This window comes from Gekko japonicus, unplaced genomic scaffold (assembly GCF_001447785.1).
Source record: "Gekko japonicus isolate JY-2015 unplaced genomic scaffold, Gekko_japonicus_V1.1 scaffold3764, whole genome shotgun sequence".
NCBI classification, from domain to species: domain Eukaryota; kingdom Metazoa; phylum Chordata; class Lepidosauria; order Squamata; family Gekkonidae; genus Gekko; species Gekko japonicus.
The window spans coordinates 80,206-104,570 of NW_015170387.1; the positions used below are offsets into that span (position 1 = coordinate 80,206).

The window sequence follows — 24,365 nt, forward strand, 5'->3', positions numbered from 1 at the left end:
GTAAACCACTCAAAACAGTAAATTACCCCCGTATTTCAGTTTGTCTGATTTTTTTTTTTTTAAGATGGAGAAGGAGGAAGAAGACACCCGGGAGATTTTGCTCCCCGATTGGCAAGGAAGCGGCTCTCGTGGCCTCAACATCGAGCAGACAGACGAGGGTGTGTTTGTGAAACGGGTGACGGAGGATTCACCGGCTGCCAAAGGGGGAGTCGTGAAGGAAGGTCAGTGGAGGAGAAGGCAGGATGGGGGTAGAGAGAAGGTTGCTGAATCTAAGGCATAGACTTTGACCCAGAAAGCCCGCTGACAGACTCTTGGAGAAATCGGTTCCCAACAACAGGCATTCAGAAGAACGAAAAGTTTATTGAGACATTGATAGGATCCAGCCTGTACGTTGGCTGTGTTAGAACTGAAGATGGAGGCGATAAAGCAATAGATATACAAGGTTCAAACAGGGACCCTAAAAGGTTACAAGCTAATCACCCCCAGGTATTCCACCCACCCAAAACAAAGGCTCTGTATTCTCACCTTGGTGACATCCCCCCAACACGTAGACAAAAGTCAGACAGTGTAAGCTGAGACTCAAGGCCGGTGGATGTTCCCAGGCATGCTAATCTACAATCTACTTCAAAACATTCCAAAGCGAAAGCATTTAGAATTCACACTCTCCTGATTCCCCCTCCCAACTTCTATGGCAAGCAAGCAATAAAATGGATAATGAGTTTGACACCTGCTCCTTGAAGACTGGCTTTTGTAATGATGTGAGGGGTGCCATGAAGCAGGGAGTGGGTAGGGGGACTGGTTTTTGATCCAAAGCAGAACATGAGAGCGAGGAGAACTGAAATCTGTCCCCTTTACCCTTATTGCGCTCCTGTGAATTGTCACTTCCCCCCACCGCAGCTAGCCTTGCTTCTGGTGTTGAAGGTGGCTGGAAGAAAAATGTAGAGAATATCTGAGCCAATGGAAATAAGGGGAAGGATCCACCAGGGTTTGGCCAGTTTGGTGTAGTGGTTAAGTGCACGGACTCTAATCTGGGAGAACCGGGTTTGATTCCCCATTCCTCCACTTGCACCTGGCTGGATGACCTTGGGCAAGCCGTAGTTCTGATAAGAGCTGTTCTTGAAAAAGAGCCGTTTCTGTCAAGAGCTCTCTCAGCCCCACCAACCTCACAGGGTGTCTGTTGTGGGGTGGGGAGGGGAAAGGAAAAGCGTTTGAAAGCCGCTCTGAGGCTCCCTTGGGTAGTGAAGGGTGGGGTATAAATCCAATCTCTTCTTCTCTTCTTCACCTACATGTTCTGCTTTTATTAAAAGGTGGAAATTCTACCTTGATCTGGCTAGCCCAGTCTTGCCAGATCTCGGAAGCTAAGCAGGGTCGGCCTGCTTGGGTGGGAGGCCACCAAGAAATACCAGGGTCATGATGCAGAGGCAGGCAATGGCAAACTACCTCTGATCGCCTCTTGCCTTGAAAACCCCTCCAGGGGTTACCATAAATCAGCTGTGACTTGATGGCCGAAAAGCAGCAACAACAAAATTCTGCCGCACGCTTGAGAAAGGATTAGGAGGATTTATGTGGGACGGTAAAGGGCCAGACTGTGGAGGCCCGGATTCAAAACCCTGCACAGCTATGAAGCTCACATGGGAACTGGTTGTTCTTTCAGCCTGACTTACCTCGCAGGGTTGTTGTGAGGGGGTTAGAAAGATTCATGGAGGATAGGTCCATTTAGTAAAGGGAACCTCTGGAACCCAGTGCATGAAGGGAACATCAGGGTATGGCTTCAGCCTCCGTGCCTTGTTTGATGGCCCTCCAGAGCCACTGCTTGGCCGTCGTGAGAAATAGGATGCTGGACTAGATGGAGCACTTCAGCAGCAGAAGGAGATTGGATTTATACCCCGCCCTTCACTCGGAGTCTCAGAGCAGCTTATAAACTCTTTTTCCTTTCCCCTCCCCACAACAGACACCCTGTGAGGTAGGTGGGGCTGAGAGAACTCTGACACAAACTGCTCTTTTTCAAGGACAGCTGTGCCAGAAATATGGCTTGCCCAAGGTCATCCAGCAGCTGCATGTGAAGGAGTGGGGAATCAAACCCGGTTGTCTCAGATTAGAGTCCACACACTTAACCACTTATGATAAAACGGAAGAGGGAAGATCTACTTTGCTTTAGCTCCGGAAGAAAGGGCAGGACAAAAATTGTGAATAAATTGAATTTCCTTCACACCAGGTTTGGGCCTCAGTTGTGCCTGATTAATTTATCAAATCTGCTGCCAAAGGATGGGGTGTTAGAAGCAGGATGTGGTCCGCTAAAGCTGATGGAGGAATAAAATTCTGTAGGTCTTCATGGTGCCACTCTACTTCTCCGCAGCCCCATTCGTTTAGATGGCTTTACAAAGGGTTTAGACACTTCCTGAAGGACAGATCCATTTTGGTAGGTGTGGCTGTATCACTTCCTACCTCACAGGGTGTCTGTTGTGGGGAGGGGAAGGGAAAGGAGTTTGTAAGCCGCTCTGAGACACCTTTGGGTAGTGAAGGGCGGGGTATAAATCCAATATCTTCTCTTCTTCTCTTCTTCTTCCCTGTTCCATACGAGAAGCTGCACTCACCAAAATGGGAAGTAAGGAGATAGATTGGTTTTCTCCAGTAATACAAAAACTTGGGGATCCTGCAGTGATGTTGATGGCTTTAAAGAGGGGAGCGGGCTAACAGTGTTTACTAGCAATCATAACTAAGTAGTCCTTCCATGTCCAGAGATTGTGTATCTGAATACCAGTGACCGTGGAGCAAGTAAGCAAGAAATTTTCCCTCCCTGCCCTGCTTGTGGGGGGCTTCCGGAAGGTAGCTGGCTGGTCACTCTTAGAAACAGGATGTTGAATTAGTTGGACTTTTGGTGTGTTCTAATTGGGATCTTCTTGTGTCTGGTTTGGAGCACCTGACCATCTTTTCTTTGTGTGTTTCTGTACATTTCTTCCTCCCCCTAGGGGATCAGATAGTGAGTGCCACAATCTACTTTGACAACATGCAGTCCGGGGAAGTCACAGAGATCCTGAAGAACGTGGGCCACCACACCGTGGGCCTTCGGCTGCAGAGGAAAGGAGACCGATCACCATTGCCGGGACAGTCTTGGACGCATGACGTATTTGCTCCCAGGAGTCCAGAGGTTGTTCTGGTGAGTACATGGTGGTTTAGAGGATGTTGACAGAGGAAGGACCAGGGGTGGATACTAAAGAACCTTAGAGGCACTTGGACCTGGATCGTTCCTCTGATCTTTGGCGTTCTGGATATTCCAGGCATCCGAGCAAGTGAGAACATACAGCTGTTTTTAAATTTTCAATTGGTGGTCATTATGGTACTTAGGAGGGATACTGGGGAACTGCTGCTAATTTGGTGTAGGGGTTAAGTGCGCGGGCTCTAATCTAGGAGAACCAGGTTTTATTCCCCACTCCTCCACTTGCAGCTGCTGGATGACCTTAGGCAAGCCATAGTTCTGTCAGAGCTGTTCTTGAAACAGCAGTTCTGGAAAGAGCTCTCTCAGCCCCACCTACCTCACAGGGTGTCTGTTGTGGGGTGGGGTGGGGAAAGGAAAGGAGTTTGTAAGCCACTCTGAGACTCCTTTGGGTAGTGAAGGGCGGGGTATAAATCCAATCTCCTCCTCCTCCTCTTTCACTTCTTCTTCCTCCTCTTTTCCTCCTCTTCTTTCTCCTCCTCCTCTTCTTCCTGCTCCTCCTCCTCTTCTTCTAATTGGAGCAGATAGTACTGGGTTAGATGGACCAGTGGTTTGACTCCAAGGTAGCCTCAAATGTTCTTAAGAAGAACATCCTTTTTTTTTTTGGCCACGAACTAGAACGTATTTTTAGCTAGACAGATGTATACAGGGGTCATTTTGTAGAAAAAGAGCTAGGGGAACTCATTAGCATAACTCATTAGCATATGCCACACCCCCTGACATCAGGGGCCCGGCGGTGGACCTGCGAGGCCGGCGGGAGTGCGAGGAAGCCCCGCCAAGGCCCTCCCTGGCCGCAGGCAGGCAGGGGTGGGGAGAGGCGGGGAGGAAGCAACTTACCCTCCCTCTTCTCCTGCCTCCTCCTGGCTGAATGAGGGCCGGAAGCGGGGCAGCCGGAAGCAGGGGGCGGGGCTTCCTCATGTGCCCTGCCCCCCTGCACCTCACCCGGGGGAACTGCTTTCCCCCGCGTTCCCCCCCGAATCGACCTCTGTGTATAGAGATAGCCCGGGCTAGCCTGATCTCATCAGACCTTGGAAGGTAAGCAGAGTTGGCCCTGGTTAGTATTTGAAGGCGTAACTACCAAGGAAGTCTCAGATTGCTGTGCAGAGTCAGGCAACTGTAAACCACCTCTAACGGTCTGTTGCCTTGAAAACGCTACCGTCTAGCCATAAGTCAGCTGCAACTTGATGGGACTTTCCACCACCATCTGGATTTGGCTCTAGATGCAGAAGTACCGCAAGAGACATAGATAACAAGCCTTTCGTGTTTATGGGAAGTTTCGTTTTAACAAATCGTTCCTCTCTTTTCCAGAGCGGGGACGATGAAGAGTACAAACGGATTTACACGACAAAAATCAAGCCACGCCTGAAATCGGAAGATGGTATGGAAGTTGAGCACACGGGAACCCAAAGCAGAACCATCACAGTTACCAAGAGAGTTACCGCCTATACTGTCGACGTAACAGGACGTGAAGGTGCCAAAGACATTGACATCACCAGCCCGGAGTTCAAGATCAAGATTCCAAAACATGAACTCACCCACATTTCCAAAGCAGAGATTGAAACAGAGCCTGGGAAAACTGTAATCAAAATCCCACATGGGGATCTGTCGATGAGAACCACCCAAGTGACAGATTTCCATGCCGGGGTGACAGGAAGACCTTCCAACATTACGTATACTGGACAAACAACTGAATCACGCTCCGGGAAGTTGGACATCGGAGTTCCTGAGATCCGCATGGATAAACCCACAGTGGGGACAACTGATATTCGCATCTCTGGGCCTCATGTCATTGGGGTAGATCTGAGAACCCAAACAGACTTGCAACCTTCAGAAGGCCCAGAAGCTGGTTTTCGTATCACAGCGCCTGAAATAAATGGGAAAACTGCCGGTTCTGCCATAGACCTGAAAGCAGGGGTTTCAGGAGGTAAACTACCACAGTTTGGTATCTCAGGCCCCCAAGTGCAAGGTGATATGGGACATTTACAAGCTGATTTGTCATCACCACACCTCAAGGGTCCCTCAGTCAATGTTTTTGGGCCCCAAATTCAAGGTGGACTCAAAGGTCCATCAGTGAAGTTCCCTACGTCAAGCATAGAAGGCAATATTAAAGCTCCTGATCTCAGTGTTGCGGGCAAAGACAAAATAACATTTCCTGCAATGAAAATGCCAAAATTTGGTGTGTCATCTCCAACTTCTGACTTGGAGGTGCCTCAGCTTGATGTGACAGCTCCATCGGTGACTCTCAAAGGCCCAGAAGGTTCTCTTAGAGGGCCCACGTGTACGGTGGGAGGCCCTGGAATCAAACAGCCACAGGTGGATATGGGTCTAAAAGGACCTGAGTTCAAGGGTGGAGTGAAAGTTTCTTCTCCAACTTTGACAGGCCCCAAGGTTGATATCAGAGGGCCCAAGGTGGATCTCAGGGCTCCAGACACAGGAGTTGAAGTGGGCGGAGGAAACATTAAAATACCGCACATGAAACTTCCTAAATTTTCTGCATCAGGCCCCGCTGTGGATGTGACTGTTCCTAAAGGGGGAATTGATATCTCAGGACCCAAAGTGGATATTCAGTCTCCAGATGTGAGTATTGATGCACACGTGAAAGGACCCAACTTCGGCAAGCCTGAAATAGGTGGTCAGATACCCAGAATCTCTATGGCGGATGTTGACCTGAACCTTAAGGGTGCAAAAATGAAAGGAGCCATGGATATTTCAGGGCCAAAATTGGAAGGTGGCCTGAAAGGGCCTGGTGTGGACATTAAGGGCCCCAAGCTAGATGTTGAAGTTCCAGATGTTAACCTTGAGGGTAGCGTAAAAGGTCCAAAAGTCTCTATGCCGTCCTTGAAAACATCACCAGTAAAAATAACCGTGCCAGATGTGGACTTAAATTTGAAAGGGTCGAAACTAACAGGTGGTGTGGATGTCTCTGTGCCGAAGGTAAAAGGTGACTTCAGGGGCCCCCAGGTTGATATCAAAGGCCCCCACCTGGACCTAGATGCACCTGGCATTGGCCTCAAGGGCCCTGGAGGAGAACTGAAAGGCCCTCACATCAAAAGGCCAGAAATGCATGTCAAGACCCCTCAGATATCCATCCCAGATATCGACCTGAACTTGAAAGGCCCCAAAATTAAGGGCGATGTGTCCATTCCAAAGGTGGAAGGAGAACTGAAAGGCCCAAGTGTTGATATCAAGGGCCCCCACGTAGACCTTGGCAGACCAGATGTCGAACTTCACGGGCCAGAACTAAAAATGCCTAAAATGAAACTGCCTAAATTTGGTGTACCAGGCTTGAAAGGCGAAGCCCCTGCTGTCGATGTCGCCCTTCCAAAGGGAAACATTGGTGTTTCAGACCCTGGGGTAAAGATAGAGGCTCCTAGCTTGGACATCAAAGGCCCTGGAGGGCAGTTGAAAGGTCCCCACATCAAGATGCCAGAAATGCACGTGAAAACCCCTCAAATATCCGTGCCAGACATCGATCTGAACTTGAAAGGCCCCAAGGTCAAAGGCGACGTTTCCATTCCAAAGGTGGAAGGAGAACTGAAAGGCCCAGCAGTCGATATCAAAGGGCCCAAAGTGGATGTCAGTGCACCAGATGTTCAACTTCACGGACCAGAATTCAAGATGCCTAAACTAAAAATGCCAAAATTTGGCATGCCAGGCTTCAGAGCCGAAGTCCCTGATGTTGATGTCAATCTCCCAAAGGGTGACATTGGAATTTCGGGACCCAACGTGAGCCTTGAGGGTCCTGAAGGCAAAATTAAAAGTCCTCATGTCAAGATGCCTGAACTAAATATCCAGGCGTCAGAGATCTCAGTACCAAATGTGGACTTGAATTTGAAAGGGTCGAAACTAACAGGTGGTGTGGATGTCTCTGTGCCGAAGGTAAAGGGTGACTTCAGGGGCCCCCAGGTTGATATCAAAGGCCCCCACCTGGACCTAGATGCACCTGGCATTGGCCTCAAGGGCCCTGGAGGAGAACTGAAAGGCCCTCACATCAAAAGGCCAGAAATGCATGTCAAGACCCCTCAGATATCCATCCCAGATATCGACCTGAACTTGAAAGGCCCCAAAATTAAGGGCGATGTGTCCATTCCAAAGGTGGAAGGAGAACTGAAAGGCCCAAGTGTTGATATCAAGGGCCCCCACGTAGACCTTGGCAGACCAGATGTCGAACTTCACGGGCCAGAACTAAAAATGCCTAAAATGAAACTGCCTAAATTTGGTGTACCAGGCTTGAAAGGCGAAGCCCCTGCTGTCGATGTCGCCCTTCCAAAGGGAAACATTGGTGTTTCAGACCCTGGGGTAAAGATAGAGGCTCCTAGCTTGGACATCAAAGGCCCTGGAGGGCAGTTGAAAGGTCCCCACATCAAGATGCCAGAAATGCACGTGAAAACCCCTCAAATATCCGTGCCAGACATCGATCTGAACTTGAAAGGCCCTAAGGGCAAAGGAGACGTTTCCATTCCAAAGGTGGAAGGAGAACTGAAAGGCCCAGCAGTCGATATCAAAGGGCCCAAAGTGGATGTCAGTGCACCAGATGTTGAACTTCACGGACCAGAATTCAAGATGCCTAAACTAAAAATGCCAAAATTTGGCATGCCAGGCTTCAGAGCCGAAGTCCCTGATGTTGATGTCAATCTCCCAAAGGGTGACATTGGAATTTCGGGACCCAACGTGAGCCTTGAGGGTCCTGAAGGCAAAATTAAAAGTCCTCATGTCAAGATGCCTGAACTAAATATCCAGGCGTCAGAGATCTCAGTACCAAATGTGGACTTGAATTTGAAAGGGTCGAAACTAACAGGTGGTGTGGATGTCTCTGTGCCGAAGGTAAAGGGTGACTTCAGGGGCCCCCAGGTTGATATCAAAGGCCCCCACCTGGACCTAGATGCACCTGGCATTGGCCTCAAGGGCCCTGGAGGAGAACTGAAAGGCCCTCACATCAAAAGGCCAGAAATGCATGTCAAGACCCCTCAGATATCCATCCCAGATATCGACCTGAACTTGAAAGGCCCCAAAATTAAGGGCGATGTGTCCATTCCAAAGGTGGAAGGAGAACTGAAAGGCCCAAGTGTTGATATCAAGGGCCCCCACGTAGACCTTGGCAGACCAGATGTCGAACTTCACGGGCCAGAACTAAAAATGCCTAAAATGAAACTGCCTAAATTTGGTGTACCAGGCTTGAAAGGCGAAGCCCCTGCTGTCGATGTCGCCCTTCCAAAGGGAAACATTGGTGTTTCAGACCCTGGGGTAAAGATAGAGGCTCCTAGCTTGGACATCAAAGGCCCTGGAGGGCAGTTGAAAGGTCCCCACATCAAGATGCCAGAAATGCACGTGAAAACCCCTCAAATATCCGTGCCAGACATCGATCTGAACTTGAAAGGCCCTAAGGTCAAAGGAGACGTTTCCATTCCAAAGGTGGAAGGAGAACTGAAAGGCCCAGCAGTCGATATCAAAGGGCCCAAAGTGGATGTCAGTGCACCAGATGTTGAACTTCACGGACCAGAATTCAAGATGCCTAAACTAAAAATGCCAAAATTTGGCATGCCAGGCTTCAGAGCCGAAGTCCCTGATGTTGATGTCAATCTCCCAAAGGGTGACATTGGAATTTCGGGACCCAAGGTAGATATCGATGCTCCTAGCTTGGACATTGGAGGGCCTGAAGGAAAAATCAAAGGTCCCAAATTCAAGATGCCAGAAATGAACATTAAAACTCCTAAGATCTCCATGCCAGATATTGATTTGAACATGAAAGGGCCAAAAGTGAAAGGGGATCTAGATGTTTCTATGCCAAAAGTAGAAGGTGAACTGAAAGGTCCTGGAGTGGATATCAAGGGCCCCAAAATAGATGTTGACATGCCAGATATAGACCTTCAGGGTCCTGAAGGGAAGCTGAAAATGCCCAAGTTGAAAATGCCCAAATTTGGCATGCCAGGCTTCAAAGGGGAGGTTCCTGCTGTGGATGTCAGTCTTCCAAAGGGCAATATTGATGTTTCTGGTCCCAAAGTAGACATTGAAGGCCCCAACTTGGACATCGAAGGTCCAGAAGGGAAAATTAAAGGTCCGAAATTTAAGATGCCAGAAATGCATATCAAAGCTCCTAAAATCTCTATGCCAGACATTGACCTGAATTTAAAAGGCCCCAGGCTCAAAGGAGATGTCGATGTTTCTGTTCCAAAGGTGGAAGGTGACATGAAAGGCCCTGAAATAGACATCAAAGGGCCCAAAATGGATATCAGTGTCCCAGATGTTGATCTTCATGGGCCTGAAGGGAAACTGAAAATGCCCAAATTCAAAATGCCAAAATTTGGAATGCCAGGCTTCAAGGCAGAAGGCCCAGAAGTAGATGTAAATCTTCCAAAGGCAGATGTTGATATTTCTGCACCCAAGCTAGACATTGAAGCTCCTGGATTAGACATTGAAGGACCTGAAGGAAAAGCTAAAGGTCTCAAGTTTAAGATGCCTGAACTAAATATACATGCACCCAAGCTGTCTATGCCTGATGTAGATCTGAATCTAAAGGCCCCCAAAATGAAGGGTGAAATGGATGTGACTGTTCCAGAGATTGAGGGTGAACTGAAAGGACCCAACATTGATGTAAAAGGCCCAAAGGTTGATGTAGGTCTCCCAGATGTTGATCTTGAAGGTCCAGAGGCCAAGCTGAAGATGCCAAAAATGAAACTACCAAAATTTGGCATGCCTGGGTGGAAAGGGGAAGGCCCTGAAGTTGATGTAAGCCTTCCCAAAGGAGGCCTGGAAGTTTCAGGACCAAAGGTGGAAATTGACGCTCCTGATGTTGAGGTTGGAGGCCCTGAAGGAAAAATAAAAGGTCCCAGATTTAAAATGCCCGAAATGCATTTCAAAACACCCAAAATTTCCATGCCAGATATTGACTTGAATTTGAAAGGACCCAAGCTGAAGGGCGATGTCGATGTTTCTGTGCCAAAGCTGGAAGGAGAACTGAAGGGCCCTGCTCTCGACATCAGGGGACCCACGGTTGACATCAGTGGCCCAGATGCTGATCTGCAAGGCGGGGGGAAGCTGAAGATGCCGAAACTGAAGATGCCACATTTTAGCATGTCAGGCCCCAAGCTTGAAGGCCCTGATGTAGATCTGAGTTTGCCGAAAGGGGAAGTTGACATTACAGCCCCCCAAATAGATGTGCAAGTTCCTGAATTCGACATCGAAGGCCCTGAAGGGAAGCTGAAAGGTTCTAGGTTTAAGATGCCCAAACTAAACATCAAAGGACCTAAAGTCTCCATGCCAGATGTAGACTTGAACCTCAAGGCACCAGGAAGAAGCGGAGGGATGGATGTAACTGTCCCAAATATTGAAGGCAATTTAAAAGGACCCGAAATTGACATTAAGGCCCCCAAACTGGACATTGAAGCACCTGATGTTGATTTACAGGGCCCTGAAGGAAAGCTGAAAGGGCCCAGATTTAAGATGCCAGATATGCACTTCAAGGCTCCCAAAGTCTCCATGCCAGACATTGATTTAAATCTGAAAGGGCCTAAATTCAAGGGAGATGCGGAAATTTCAGCCCCCAAGTTGGAAGGTGATTTCAAAGGTCCTGAAATTGACATCAAAGCCCCCAAACTCGACATTGATGCCCCAGATGTTGAGCTACATGGGCCTGAAGGAAAACTGAAGATGCCTAAATTAAAAATGCCCAAATTTGGAATTCATGGCTTCAAAGGGGAAGCACCAGATGTGGATGTAAGCCTTCCCAAAGCAGATGTTGATATTTCTGGTCCCAAGGTTGACATTGAAGGACCACATCTGGAATTTGAAGGACCAGAAGGAAAGCTGAAAGGTCCCAGATTCAAGATGCCTGAGATGCATTTTAAAGCCCCCAAACTCTCCATGCCAGATGTTGATTTGAATTTGAAAGGCCCTAAATTTAAGGGAGATTATGATGTTTCCAGTCCAAAGCTTGAAGGTGAATTGAAGGGCCCAGGCATTGACATCACGGGACCTAAACTGGATGCTGGAGTCCCTGAAGTAGACATTGAAGGTCCTGAAGGGAAATGGAAAGGTCCCAAGTTTAAGATGCCTGAAATGCATATCAAGGCTCCAAAAATCTCCATGCCTGATGTCGACTTGAACCTGAAAGGCCCCAGACTCAAAGGCGATCTAGATGTTTCAGCACCCAAACTGGAAGGTGATTTGAAGGGACCAGACATTGACATCAAGGGTCCTAAGTTGGATATTGATGCCCCAGATGTGGACCTCCATGGGCCTGAAGGAAAACTGAAGATGCCTAAATTCAAAATGCCCAAATTTGGAATGCCTAGTTTCAGAGCCGAAGGCCCAGATGTGGATGTAAGCCTTCCCAAAGCAGACCTTGATGTTTCTATTCCCAAAGTTGACATTGAAGCACCAAGCTTGGACATTGAAGGCCCAGAAGGAAAAGTGAAAGGGCCGAAGTTTAAGATGCCCGATATGCATTTTAAAGCCCCCAAACTGTCCATGCCAGATGTTGATCTGAATTTGAAAGGTCCCAAATTGAAAGGAGACCTTGATGTTTCTGCTCCAAAATTGGAAGGTGACTTTAAAGGCCCAGATGTTGATATCAAAGGTCCCAAACTGGACATAGGTGCTCCCGATGTTGAGATTGGAGGCCCTGAAGGAAAGTGGACAAGTCCTAAATTCAAGATGCCAGAAATGCACATTAAAGCACCCAAAATCTCCATGCCAGATTTTGATTTGAACTTGAAAGGCCCTAAGGTGAAGGGAGATGTGGATGTGTCTGCGCCAAAGCTGGAAGGTGATTTGAAAGGTCCTGATGTTGATATCAAAGGGCCAAAATTGGACATTGATGCGCCTGATATTAACATTGAAGGTCCAGAGGGACAATGGAAAAGTCCTAAATTTAAGATGCCAGAAATGCACATCAAGGCACCTAAAATCTCCATGCCAGATGTTGATTTTAGTTTAAGAGGCCCTAAGGTTAAAGGGGACATGGATGTGTCCGCACCAAAGCTGGAAGGTGAGCTGAAGGCCCCAGAAGTGGACATCAAAGGGCCCAAGGTGGATGTTGATCTTCCTGATGTTGATCTAGAAGGACCTGAAGGGAAACTGAAAGGTCCCAAATTTAAGATGCCCGATATGCATTTTAAAACTCCCAAAATCTCCATGCCAGATTTTGACCTGGGCTTCAAGGGTCCTAAAGTGAAGGGGGATGTGGATGTTTCTGTACCAAAGTTGGAAGGGGATCTGAAAGGACCAGAAGTTGATATCAAGGGTCCTAAAGTTGATGTTGATATTCCTGATGTTGATATTGAAGGACCAGAAGGAAAACTGAAAGGTCCCAAGTTTAAGATGCCTGAAATGCATTTTAATGTTCCTAAAATCTCCATGCCAGATATTGATTTGAATTGGAGAGGCCCTAAAGTTAAAGGGGATGCTGATATTTCTGTACCTAAACTTGAGGGTGACTTGAAAGGCCCTCGTGTTGATATCAAGGGTCCTAAACTAGATGTTGATGTTCCTGATGTTGAGATTGAAGGCCCTGAAGGGAAGTGGAGAAGCCCCAAATTTAAGATGCCTGAAATGCACATCAAAGCACCTAAAATGTCTATGCCAGATTTTGACTTGAACCTGAAGGGTCCCAAACTGAAGGGAGATGCAGATGTTTCTTTGCCAAAGTTAGAGGGAGAGCTGAAAGGACCAGACATTGATCTTACAGGTCCCAAGTTAGACATTGATGCTCCTGATGTCACTTTAGAAGGTCCAGAGGGAAAGGTTAAAGGCCCAAAATTCAAGATGCCAGAGATGCATATCAAAGCCCCCAAAATTTCGATGCCAGATATCAAAGCTCCCAAACTCTCAATGCCAGATGTTGATTTGAATTTGAAAGGTCCTAAACTGAAGGGAGATGTTGACATTTCAATTCCAAAACTAGAAGGTGATCTGAAAGGTCCAGAAGTGGATGTCACAGGCCCCAAACTGGACATCGATGCTCCTGACATTGAGATTGAAGGCCCTGAAGGAAAGTGGAAAGGTCCTAAGTTTAAGATGCCTGAAATGCACTTCAGAACACCCAAAATCTCCATGCCAGATTTTGATCTGAATCTGAAAGGTCCCAAATTGAAGGGCGACATGGATGTTCCAAAGCTAGAAGGTGATCTGAAAGGCCCAGAAGTTGATATTAAAGCTCCAAAGTTGGACATAGATGTTCCTAGCATGGATATTGAGGGTCCAGAGGGAAAAGTGAAAGGTCCAAAATTCAAGATGCCTGAAATGAATATTAGAGCACCCAAGATCTCTATGCCAGATATCGACCTGAATTTGAAAGGACCCAAGTTGAAAGGAGATGTGGACGTTTCACTGCCAAAGGCAGAAGGACCTGACATTGACATCAAAGGTCCCAAGTTGGACATTGATGCCCCAGATTTAGAACTTCATGGTCCAGAGGGCAAGCTCAAAATGCCCAAATTTAAAATGCCGAAATTTGGAATGCCCAGCTTCAAAGGGGAAGGTCCTGAAGTGGATGTCAGTCTCCCAAAGGGAGACATTGATATATCTGCTCCAAAGGTGGACATAGAAGGCCCTGAATTGGACATCGAAGGTCCGGAAGGCAGAGTTAAAGGCTCCAAATTTAAGATGCCAGAAATGCACATCAAAGCTCCTAAAATCTCCATGCCAGATTTTGATCTCAATTTAAAAGGTCCAAAGCTCAAGGGAGATGTGGATGTTTCTGTTCCCAAGCTGGAAGGAGACTTAAAAGGACCTGACATTGACATCAAAGGACCCAAGGTGGATATTGACGTACCAGATGTTGACCTTCAGGGCCCCGAGGGCAGACTGAAAATGCCAAAATTCAAAATGCCTAAATTTGGAATGCCTGGCTTCAAAGGGGAAGGCCCTGAAGTCGATGTCAATCTCCCCAAAGGAGACATCAACATATCCGCTCCAAAGGTGGATATTGAGGGCCCTGATTTGGATATTGAAGGTCCAGAGGGCAAAATTAAAGGCCCCAAATTTAAGATGCCAGATATGCACATCAAGGCCCCGAAAATCTCTATGCCAGATGTTGACTTTAATTTGAAGGGGCCAAAACTGAAAGGAGATGTGGACGTTTCACTACCAAAGGTTGAAGGTGAACTGACAGGACCTGACATTGACATTAAAGGTCCCAAGCTCGACATTGAAGCACCAGATGTTGACTTACATGGCCCAGAAGGCAAATTGAAGATGCCGAAATTTAAAATGCCTAAATTCAGCATGCCAGGCTTCAAAGGGGAAGGTCCTTCAGTGGACGTGAGTCTTCCAAAGGGAGAATTAGATGTATCTGGCCCCAAACTAGACATTGAGACACCTGACTTAGAAATTGAAGGACCCGAAGGAAAGATCAAAGGTCCCAAGTTTAAGAAACCTGAAATGCACTTTAATGTTCCAAAAATCTCAATGCCAGATATTGACTTGAATTTGAAAGGTCCAAAATTGAAGGGAGAGCTGGAAGGTGATATTAAAGGTCCTAAAATCGAAGTGAAAGGGCCTGACATTGACCTAGAGGCTCCAAAAGTTGAAATTGAAGGAAAACCAAAGAAATCAAGATTCAAGCTTCCCAAGTTTAGCTTTTCTAGCTCTAAAGGTCAGACCCCAGAGGTTGATGTAAAGCTTAAAAAACCGGATGTTGATATAGCAGGTCCCAAAGTTGATATTCAAGCTCCAGACGTTGATGTCCATGGGAAAGCGAAAGGTTCTAAATTTAAAATGCCTTCCCTGAACATTTCTTCACCTAAAGTTTCCATGCCTGATGTGGAACTAAATTTAAAAGGGCCAAAATTAAAAGGTGATTTGGATGTTTCTGTCCCAAGCTTGGAAGGGGATCTGAAAGCTCCCGACCTTGACATCAAAGGCCCCAAGTTGGATGTCGATGCACCAGATGTTGATCTCCATGGACCAGAGGGCAAACTCAAAATGCCCAAGTTTAGAATGCCCAAATTTGGTATGTCTGGCTTCAAAGCAGAAGGTCCGGAGGTGGACGTAAATCTTCCCAAAGCCGACATTGATGTTTCAGGTCCCAAGTTGGACATTGAAACTCCTGACTTGGATATAGAAGGCCCTGAGGGGAAGATCAGAGGCCCTAAATTTAAAATGCCTGAAATGCATTTCAATGCCCCCAAGATTTCAATGCCAGACATTGATTTGAATCTGAAGGGACCCAAGCTGAAGGGAGATGTAGATGTTTCAGCACCAAAGTTGGAAGGAGACTTGAAAGGCCTTGATGTTGACATCAAGGGCCCCAAACTGGATGTTGACCTTCCTGATGTTGACATTGAAGGTCCAGAAGGAAAACTCAAAGGTCCCAAGTTTAAGATGCCTGACATGCATTTTAAAGCACCTAAAATCTCCATGCCAGATTTCGACTTGAACCTAAAAGGCCCCAAGCTGAAGGGAGATGTTGATGTCTCAGCGCCAAAGTTGGAAGGAGACTTGAAAGGTCCTGAAGTAGACATCAAGGGCCCCAAAATGACTGTTGATGTTCCTGATGTTGATATTGAAGGGCCGGATGGAAAGCTGAAGGGACCCAAGTTTAAGATGCCCGATATGCATTTTAAAACCCCGAAGATCTCCATGCCAGATTTTGACTTGAATCTGAAAGGCCCCAAAGTGAAAGGAGATGTGGATGTGTCCGTGCCGAAGTTGGAAGGCGATCTGAAAGGCCCTGATGTTGATATCAGGGGACCGAAACTGGATGTAGAGATGCCCGATGTTGACATAGAAGGCCCAGAAGGAAAATGGAAAGGTCCTAAATTTAAGATGCCAGAAATGAACATTAAAGCACCTAAAATCTCCATGCCTGATGTGGATTTCAACCTGAAAGGCCCCAAACTCAAAGGCGATCTAGATGTTTCAGCACCCAAACTGGAAGGCGATTTGAAGGGACCAGACATTGACATCAGGGATCCTAAGTTGGATATTGATGCCCCTGATGTGGACCTCCATGGGCCTGAAGGAAAACTGAAGATGCCTAAATTCAAAATGCCCAAATTTGGAATGCCTAGTTTCAGAGCTGAGGGCCCAGATGTGGACGTAAGCCTTCCCAAAGCAGACCTTGATGTTTCTGTTCCAAAAGTCGATATCGAAGCACCATGTTTGGACATTGAAGGCCCAGAAGGAAAAGTGAAAGGGCCGAAGTTTAAGATGCCCGATATGCATTTTAAAACCCCGAAGATCTCCATGCCAGATTTTGACTTGAATCTGAAAGGCCCCAAAGTGAAAGGAGATGTGGATGTGTCCGTGCCGAAGTTGGAAGGCGATCTGAAAGGCCCTGATGTTGATATCAGGGGACCGAAGCTGGATGTAGAAATGCCCGATGTTGACATAGAAGGCCCAGAAGGAAAATGGAAAGGTCCTAAATTTAAGATGCCAGAAATGAACATTAAAGCACCTAAAATCTCCATGCCTGATGTGGATTTCAACCTGAAAGGCCCCAAACTCAAAGGCGATCTAGATGTTTCAGCACCAAAACTGGAAGGCGATTTGAAGGGACCAGACATTGACATCAAGGGTCCTAAGTTGGATATTGATGCCCCAGATGTGGACCTCCATGGGCCTGAAGGAAAACTGAAGATGCCTAAATTCAAAATGCCCAAATTTGGAATGCCTAGTTTCAAAGCTGAGGGCCCAGATGTGGACATAAGCCTTCCCAAAGCAGACCTTGATGTTTCTGTTCCAAAAGTCGATATCGAAGCACCATGTTTGGACATTGAAGGCCCAGAAGGAAAAGTGAAAGGGCCAAAGTTTAAGATGCCCGATATGCATTTTAAAACCCCGAAGATCTCCATGCCAGATTTTGACTTGAATCTGAAAGGCCCCAAAGTGAAAGGAGATGTGGATGTGTCCGTGCCGAAGTTGGAAGGCGATCTGAAAGGCCCTGACGTTGATATCAGGGGACCGAAGCTGGATGTAGAAATGCCCGATGTTGACATAGAAGGCCCAGAAGGAAAATGGAAAGGTCCTAAATTTAAGATGCCAGAAATGAACATTAAAGCACCTAAAATCTCCATGCCTGATGTGGATTTCAACCTGAAAGGCCCCAAACTCAAAGGCGATCTAGATGTTTCAGCACCCAAACTGGAAGGCGATTTGAAGGGACCAGACATTGACATCAAAGGTCCTAAGTTGGATATTGATGCCCCAGATGTGGACCTCCATGGGCCTGAAGGAAAACTGAAGATGCCTAAATTCAAAATGCCCAAATTTGGAATGCCTAGTTTCAAAACCGAAGGCCCAGACGTGGACGTAAGCCTTCCCAAAGCAGACCTTGATGTTTCTGTTCCAAAAGTTGACATTGATGCACCAAGATTGGACATTGAAGGCCCAGAAGGAAAAGTGAAAGGGCCGAAGTTTAAGATGCCCGATATGCATTTTAAAACCCCCAAAATCTCCATGCCGGACATTGACTTGAATCTCAGAGGCCCTAAAGTGAAAGGAGATGTTGATATTTCTGTGCCAACATTGGAAGGTGACCTGAAAGGCCCAGATGTTGATATCAAGGGTCCTAAACTGGACATCGATGCTCCCGATTTTGAGATTGAAGGCCCTGAAGGAAAGTGGAAAAGTCCTAAATTTAAGATGCCAGACATGCACTTTAAGACACCAAAAATCTCTATGCCAGATATGAACCTGAACCTGAAAGGCCCTAAAGTTAAAGGTGATATGGACGTTTCTGTCCCGAAGATAGAAGGAGATTTAAAAGGTCCTGAAATTGACATCAAAGGGCCTCAGATTGATGCTCCTGACATTGATATTGAGGGACCAGATGGAAAACTGAAAGGCCCTAAATTTAAAATGCCTGAAATGAACATCAAAGCTCCCAAAATCTCCATGCCTGATATAGACTTCAACCTGAAAGGCCCCAAAATGAAGGGGAACATGGACTTGGATGTTTCACTCCCGAAAATGGAAGGTGATTTGAAGGGACCGAGTGTTGATATAAAGGGGCCCAAACTGGATGTTGATGTACCTGATGTTGAGTTGGAATGTCCTGAAGGAAAACTGAAAGGTCCAAAATTTAAGATGCCCGATATGCATTTTAAAACCCCCAAAATCTCCATGCCAGATTTTGACCTGAATTTGAAAGGCCCCAAAATGAAAGGAGACGTGGACGTGTCAGTACCACAAGTTGAAGGTCGTTTGGAAGGACCTGATGTTAATATTAAAGGTCCAAAACTGGACATTGACACTCCTGATTTGGACCTCAAGGGTCCAGAAGGGAAACTGAAAGGCCCCAAGTTTAAGATGCCTGAAATGCACATTAAGACTCCCCACATCTCCATGCCTGACGTAGATCTCAGTCTGAAAGGACCTCAGATGAAAGGGGACCTGAGTGTTTCTGGTCCAAAGCTGGAGGGAGACTTGAAAGGTCCAGATGTTGACATTAAAGGGCCTAAACTGGACATTGATATGCCTGATGTTGATATCCATGGCCCAGATGGAAAGATAAAGTTCCCCAAGATGAAGCTCCCGAAATTTGGCATGCCAGGGTTCAAAGGAGAAGGACCTGACGTGGACGTGAATCTGCCTAAAGGAGAATTTGAAGTATCAGGTCCCAAAGTCAACCTTGAAGGTCCCAGCTTGGGCATCGAAGGACCAGAAGGACAGCTCAAAGGCCCCAAGCTCAAGATGCCTGAAATGCATTTCAAGACACCAAAAATCTCCATGCCAGAGATCGACTTAAATCTGAAAGGCCCCAAGGTGAAAGGAGATGTGGATGTTCCCAAGATTGAAGGTGGTGTAAAAGGTCCAGGGATTGGTATTAAAGGTCCGGGAATTGAAGCAAAAGGTCCTGAAATTGATCTAGAGTGTCCAGATGTAAATATTGAAGGGCCAGAAGGAAACGTTAAACTCCCCAAATTTAAGATGCCAAAATTCGGGTTTGGAGCAAAAAGCCCAAAAGCAGATATAAAATCTCCCACTGTGGACATCTCTCTTCCAGAAGGTGAACTGAATGTTGAGTCACCTGACATCCATGTATCCGGCAAAGGGAAGAAAAGCAAATTCAAGATGCCCAAAATACATATGAGTGGGCCTAAGGTTAAAGGCAAGAAGGCCGGCCTGGATGTGAGTGGGGAGATGAGTGCAGGTGTGAAGGCACCCGATTTAGAAGGAAGTCTCTCTTCCCCAGATGCTTCACTGAAGGGGGACATTAACATCAAGTCGCCCAAGGAAAAGAAACCTATGTTTGGGACAATCGAATTTAAGATAAAATCACCTGTGTTTAAGGCTGATGCTTCTTTGCCAAAAGTGGAAGGAGAAATCAGGGCACCAGGAATAGATCCATCTGTAACATCACCAGGTTTCGACATTACTGTTCCAAGCACAAGTCTCCCCGATGTTAATGTTGGAGGTCCTGAGATCAGTCTTAAGAAACCAAAGTTCAAAGTCTCCGGTGGGAACGTGGATCTGGCTGGCCCCAAATTGGAAGGAGACATCAAAGTGCCAAGTATTGATGCAAATGTTAGTGCTCCTGACATCAGCCTGAAAGGTCCTTCAGTGAACCTACCTTCGGTGGACATTTCAGCTCCCACTGTCTCAGCTCCTGCTCTGGACATTAATTTGAAAGGACCAAAGGTAAAAGGTGATTTTGAACTTCCCAAAGGAGAATTGCAAGGCCCAGAAGCGAAACTGAAGCTCCCCAAGTTTGGCTTGCCAAAGATCGGAAAACCAGGAGTGAAATTAGAAGGGCCGGAGGTGGATCTTCAAGGACAACTGCCCTCAGCAAGCATTGATGTTTCAGCCCCAAGTATCAAAGGAGATATGAATGTTCCTGCAGTTGATGTAAACTTGAAAGGACCAAAATTTGGAGGAGATCTGGGTCTTTCCGGTGATATTAAAGGCCCAACGATCGGAATTGGGATGCCAGATGCTGTCGGTGGTTTTGAAGGGAAGCTTAAAATGCCAAAGTTCCAAGGTCTAGATGTCAGCTTGAATGCTCCAGACCTAGATGTGAAAGGACCGTCAGTGAAAATGACCTCTGGAGGAGGCGTTTCTGCACCTGATTTTGATGTGAATTTGAAAGGACCAAAGATCAAAGGCGATCTTGGCATTTCTGGTGACATTAAGTCTCCTAAGGTGGCTGTTGAGGCACCCAGTGTTAACTTGGAAGGTTCTGGAGGCGAAATTAAACTTCCTTCCCTCAAGCTTCCCCAGTTTGGCATCTCCAGCTCTCATGGCGAAGGTTCTAACATGGATGTGAATATTGCAGGACCACAAATCAAAGGACCTGATTTCAAAGGGCCTACCATTTCTGCTCCAGCATTTTCCACCCCAGACATGGACTTGAACCTGAAAGGACCAAGCTTCAAAGGCGACGTTAATATTGCTGGTGACATGAAAGGTCCAAAAATTGAAGTACCGGGTGTAAAAATATCTGGCATGGACTTTGATGCTGGTGCTCCTGATGTCAGTTTGAGAGGACCTTCACTCAACGTGTCAGCTCCCAAAGTTTCTGGACCAGACTTTGACATAAATTTGAAAGGGCCTAAAGTCAAAGGAGATCTTGATATGCAGGGGGCAGGAGGCTTTCAGTTTTCTGGACCAAAAGTAGGTGGTAATCTGAAAGGTCCTCAGGTAGAAATCAAGGGTCCTTCTGTTGGGGTGGATGTTCCACAAGGCCATTTGGAAAGCCCGTCTGGAAAAGTGTCGTTCCCTAAGATGAAAATACCAAAATTTGTGGTAATGGGGCAGGAGTTAACAGGAAGGGAGGTTGGAGTTGATGTTGATTTCCCTCAGGCTCCACAAGCTAGTCTCCCTGCTGGGGCAGTGAATGTTGAACTAGAAGAGCCTGACATTAAGCTTAAGAAATCTAAAATTAAAATGCCAAAGTTCGCTTTCTCTAAATCTAAGGTCAAAGGCAGTGTTGGGTCCCCAGAGGTCTCGGCATCTGTTTCAGGGGGTGAGGGAGAGTTAAAGGCTAGTTTGGGTTCCTTGGAGGGTGACTTGGAAGCAGGTGAAGCAACTGCCTCTCCAAAAGGGAAGTTCTCGTTTTTTAAGACCAAAAAGTCACGTCACCGGTCATCATCCTTCAGCGACGAGCATTCCTCACATTCAACGCCAACCGGCACACTGGAGCATGAGGGCAAGCATGCCAAGCTGAAATTTGGTACCTTTGGGGGGATAGGGTCAAAATCTAAAGGTTCCTATGAGGTAACGGGAAGTGATGATGAGGGAAAGATGCAGGGTAGTGGGGCCTCACTAGCATCCAAGAAGTCTCGGCTATCTTCCTCCTCGAGTAACGACAGTGGGACGAAAGCAGGGTTTCGAATGCCATCAGTGGAGTTGACTGTGGCAAAGAAGAAAGAATAAAATGAGGGGGATCTCATGTACATATTGTCTGTGTATATATATCTCTTTACTTTCTGTGTGTGTATATAAATTTTACTAGCTTGAAATACTCAGCAATAAAATAGGTGATGCCCAGTGAAATGGTAGGCCTTAACTGAGATACGACTACTGTTTTACTGCGATCAGGGAGGTGTCCACCAATATGTTTCCATCTTCCATAGATATAGATAGATATCTGACAGAAACTGGCACAGCTGCTCTTTTGGTTAAGTCCTTAGCGGGGTTGTGGCAGTTGAAAGCCACATCCATTTCTGAGAATGCACTACTCCACTTTCCCACAATGCACTGCGGCCACAAGTGCTGAAAATTGTGCCAAATCAGTTAGCAGAAAGACAAGGACTGCTTGGTGAATCAGCCATTTCCATTGAATTAATCTGTATAATTTGTGCCAAGGCTAATTCTGAATGACTTACCCATTAGAGAGGAAGGGCCAGGATCTTTTATGATATGTAAAGTTGTGCCATGAGGGAGATGGATGTACAGTTCCTCAGATGTATTTTGGAAGTTTTCTCTTGTGTTCAGGATTAGGGTTTTGCGCTTCGTATGCTGAGAGCTTTACGTTTACTTTAGCAAGCTTTAAAACAAATATATATATATATAATTTTCATTTTGGTGAACATCTTCAGTGTTGGTCTACTACGGAAATAGTTCAATTTAATGATCTTTTGGGGCTTTTATTTGCAGGGGGTTGGAATTTCTATCATTAAAATGGATATATTGAAAGAAAAACACTGTAAAAGTATATAGAAGCAACTGAGATGTGTCAAATTTCAACCTCACAAGATTTGTGTTGTCTCAAAAGGTTTTTATTAGCTGGGAAAGGGCAGAAAAGTACATCTGCAAAGACACCCATGGTTTAATTTAATTTAAGTTTTGTTGGGTTAAAGAATACTTTGCTACAATAAATTAACTGAAAACTAACTTTTGTACATTCTGACGTCCTCTTAGTTGTCTCCATATATTTGACATTCGTTGTATTATAAGACAGGACTTTCTCTTAGTTGTGGTGCGAAGATTCTATCTGCTACTCTAGTCCCTTTCACCCTTAAAGGTATTTGTTATCTTTTCGTTAACAAATGTATCTTGATTTAAAACACAAGCCAGACAAAATAAGAAAAGGAAAACTCTTTCTCAGCACTTTAAGGCAAATTAATTGAGAATGTAAGGAAACTGATCTTGTAAAATGCAAATAAACTGTTTATTAACCTTTGACTTCCTGCAGCTTTTCTTTGCCAAGTCTCCAGACCTCTCTGTTCTTTAAAGCAATAGAACAAAGTTTGAGTCCAGTGGCGCCACTAAGACCAACAAAGTTTTGTTTTGGGTATAAGCGTTCCTGTACATGGCGTACACACAAAAGCTTATACCTTGAATAAAACTTTGTTGGTCTTAAAGGTGCCACTGGACTGAGACTTTGTTCTGTTGTTTTTTACCAACACGGCTACCCCAGTTGAGTCTATCTTTAAAGCAATAGTCATTCCTGGGAATAAACTGGGAGAACCTTAATGGAACCTCAATATTCAAAGGCAGTCTGCCTGTGTCAGATACTAGAGAGACAGCAAAAAGAAGATTAACGGTTCAAAAATAATACAAACTACAAAAAGAACCATGAAAAAAAGATGCCAGGATCTTCTAAAAATATTATTATAGATTCATATCCAAGCATATTAATAAAGAATCCCTTTTACCGATCAGAATAACCAAACAAGGCTCTCAAATAGTATACAGTGTACCTAATGTATATAATGCAAACACTATTTCCAAGCAGTGTACAATATGTAGTGTACAATATGATATGAAATGATAAAAATGTACACTGTTTGGAAATAGTGTTTGCATTACATACATTAGAAACACCTATATTATTTGAGAGCCTTGTTTTGATATTCTGATCTGTAAAAGAGATTCTTTATTAATATGCTTGGATATGACTCTATAATATAATATTTTGAGAAGATCCTGGCATCTTTTTTCATGGTTCTTTTTGCAGATAGTAGAGATAAGCATCCAGGGATGGCCCTCACCTTCACATTCTGCTTAACCATTGTTTGAAACTAGATCCTGGACTAAAATGGAATTTTGGTCTGTTCCCAAAAAACTCCCTTTATGTTCGAGTCAGCCACTTCAGAGCACTATGTAAAGGGATGGCCATTGAAGGGAGACACTCAAATAGAGAACAAACATTTCCTATAGAGGACCTATCCAGTTTGCTGTAAAAACAAAACAAAACAAAACAAGAACATCTCCAAAGATATTAGCAGAATTGTCAGCAATCCACATAGGATGGGGCATTCACCAAAAAACGTTCCAAGACTTGGACAAGCATATGCTATACATCTGCAGAGGAACAAACGGATGACCACCCTGAAGGGGTCTGATTCTGTGTTGAGCATAATAACGAGCTTCTTAACTCTTTCAAAAATGAAACCTGAGGTTCTTGACCATCTGTGAACCCCGGCCATTTGTAGATCAAGCCAAATGTGGTTTGAGATTTGGGGGCAGTGCCCGAGAAGGGCGGAGTTTGCGGATGGAAGGGAACTGCACGGAGGTGTGATATGTCCTGTGATGTCATATGCTATGACACCACACTCAGGTCAAAAGTCAGCTCCTCCCCTCATTCCCATGAGGTCACTTCCTCCCACCGAAATTCAGGTTTTCCATTTCAGTTTTCCACTGCATTCTGAAGGCCTGCCTTAACGCTCGTATTCATTCGTTTACTCCATTTATGCCCCACCCTTTCTCCCCAGTGGTGACCTAAAGCGGCTTACATCCCTCGCCTCGTCTCTGTTTTATCCGCACA

At 45.8% G+C, this 24,365-nt stretch overlaps 1 protein-coding gene across 1 annotated transcript in view; it reads left to right on the plus strand.

The window, feature by feature from the left end:
• Positions 1–22,778, plus strand: part of LOC107116362 (neuroblast differentiation-associated protein AHNAK-like) — a 78,286-nt gene extending 55,508 nt beyond the window's left edge. Inside the window, exons 3-5 of the mRNA XM_015418260.1 lie at positions 65–221; positions 2,970–3,157; positions 4,523–22,778. Of these exons, the coding sequence (XP_015273746.1) occupies positions 65–221; positions 2,970–3,157; positions 4,523–21,529 (17,352 nt within the window). The 3' untranslated portion in view covers positions 21,530–22,778. The remainder of the gene's footprint in view (positions 1–64; positions 222–2,969; positions 3,158–4,522) is intronic.
• The last annotated feature ends 1,587 nt before the right edge of the window (positions 22,779–24,365 follow it).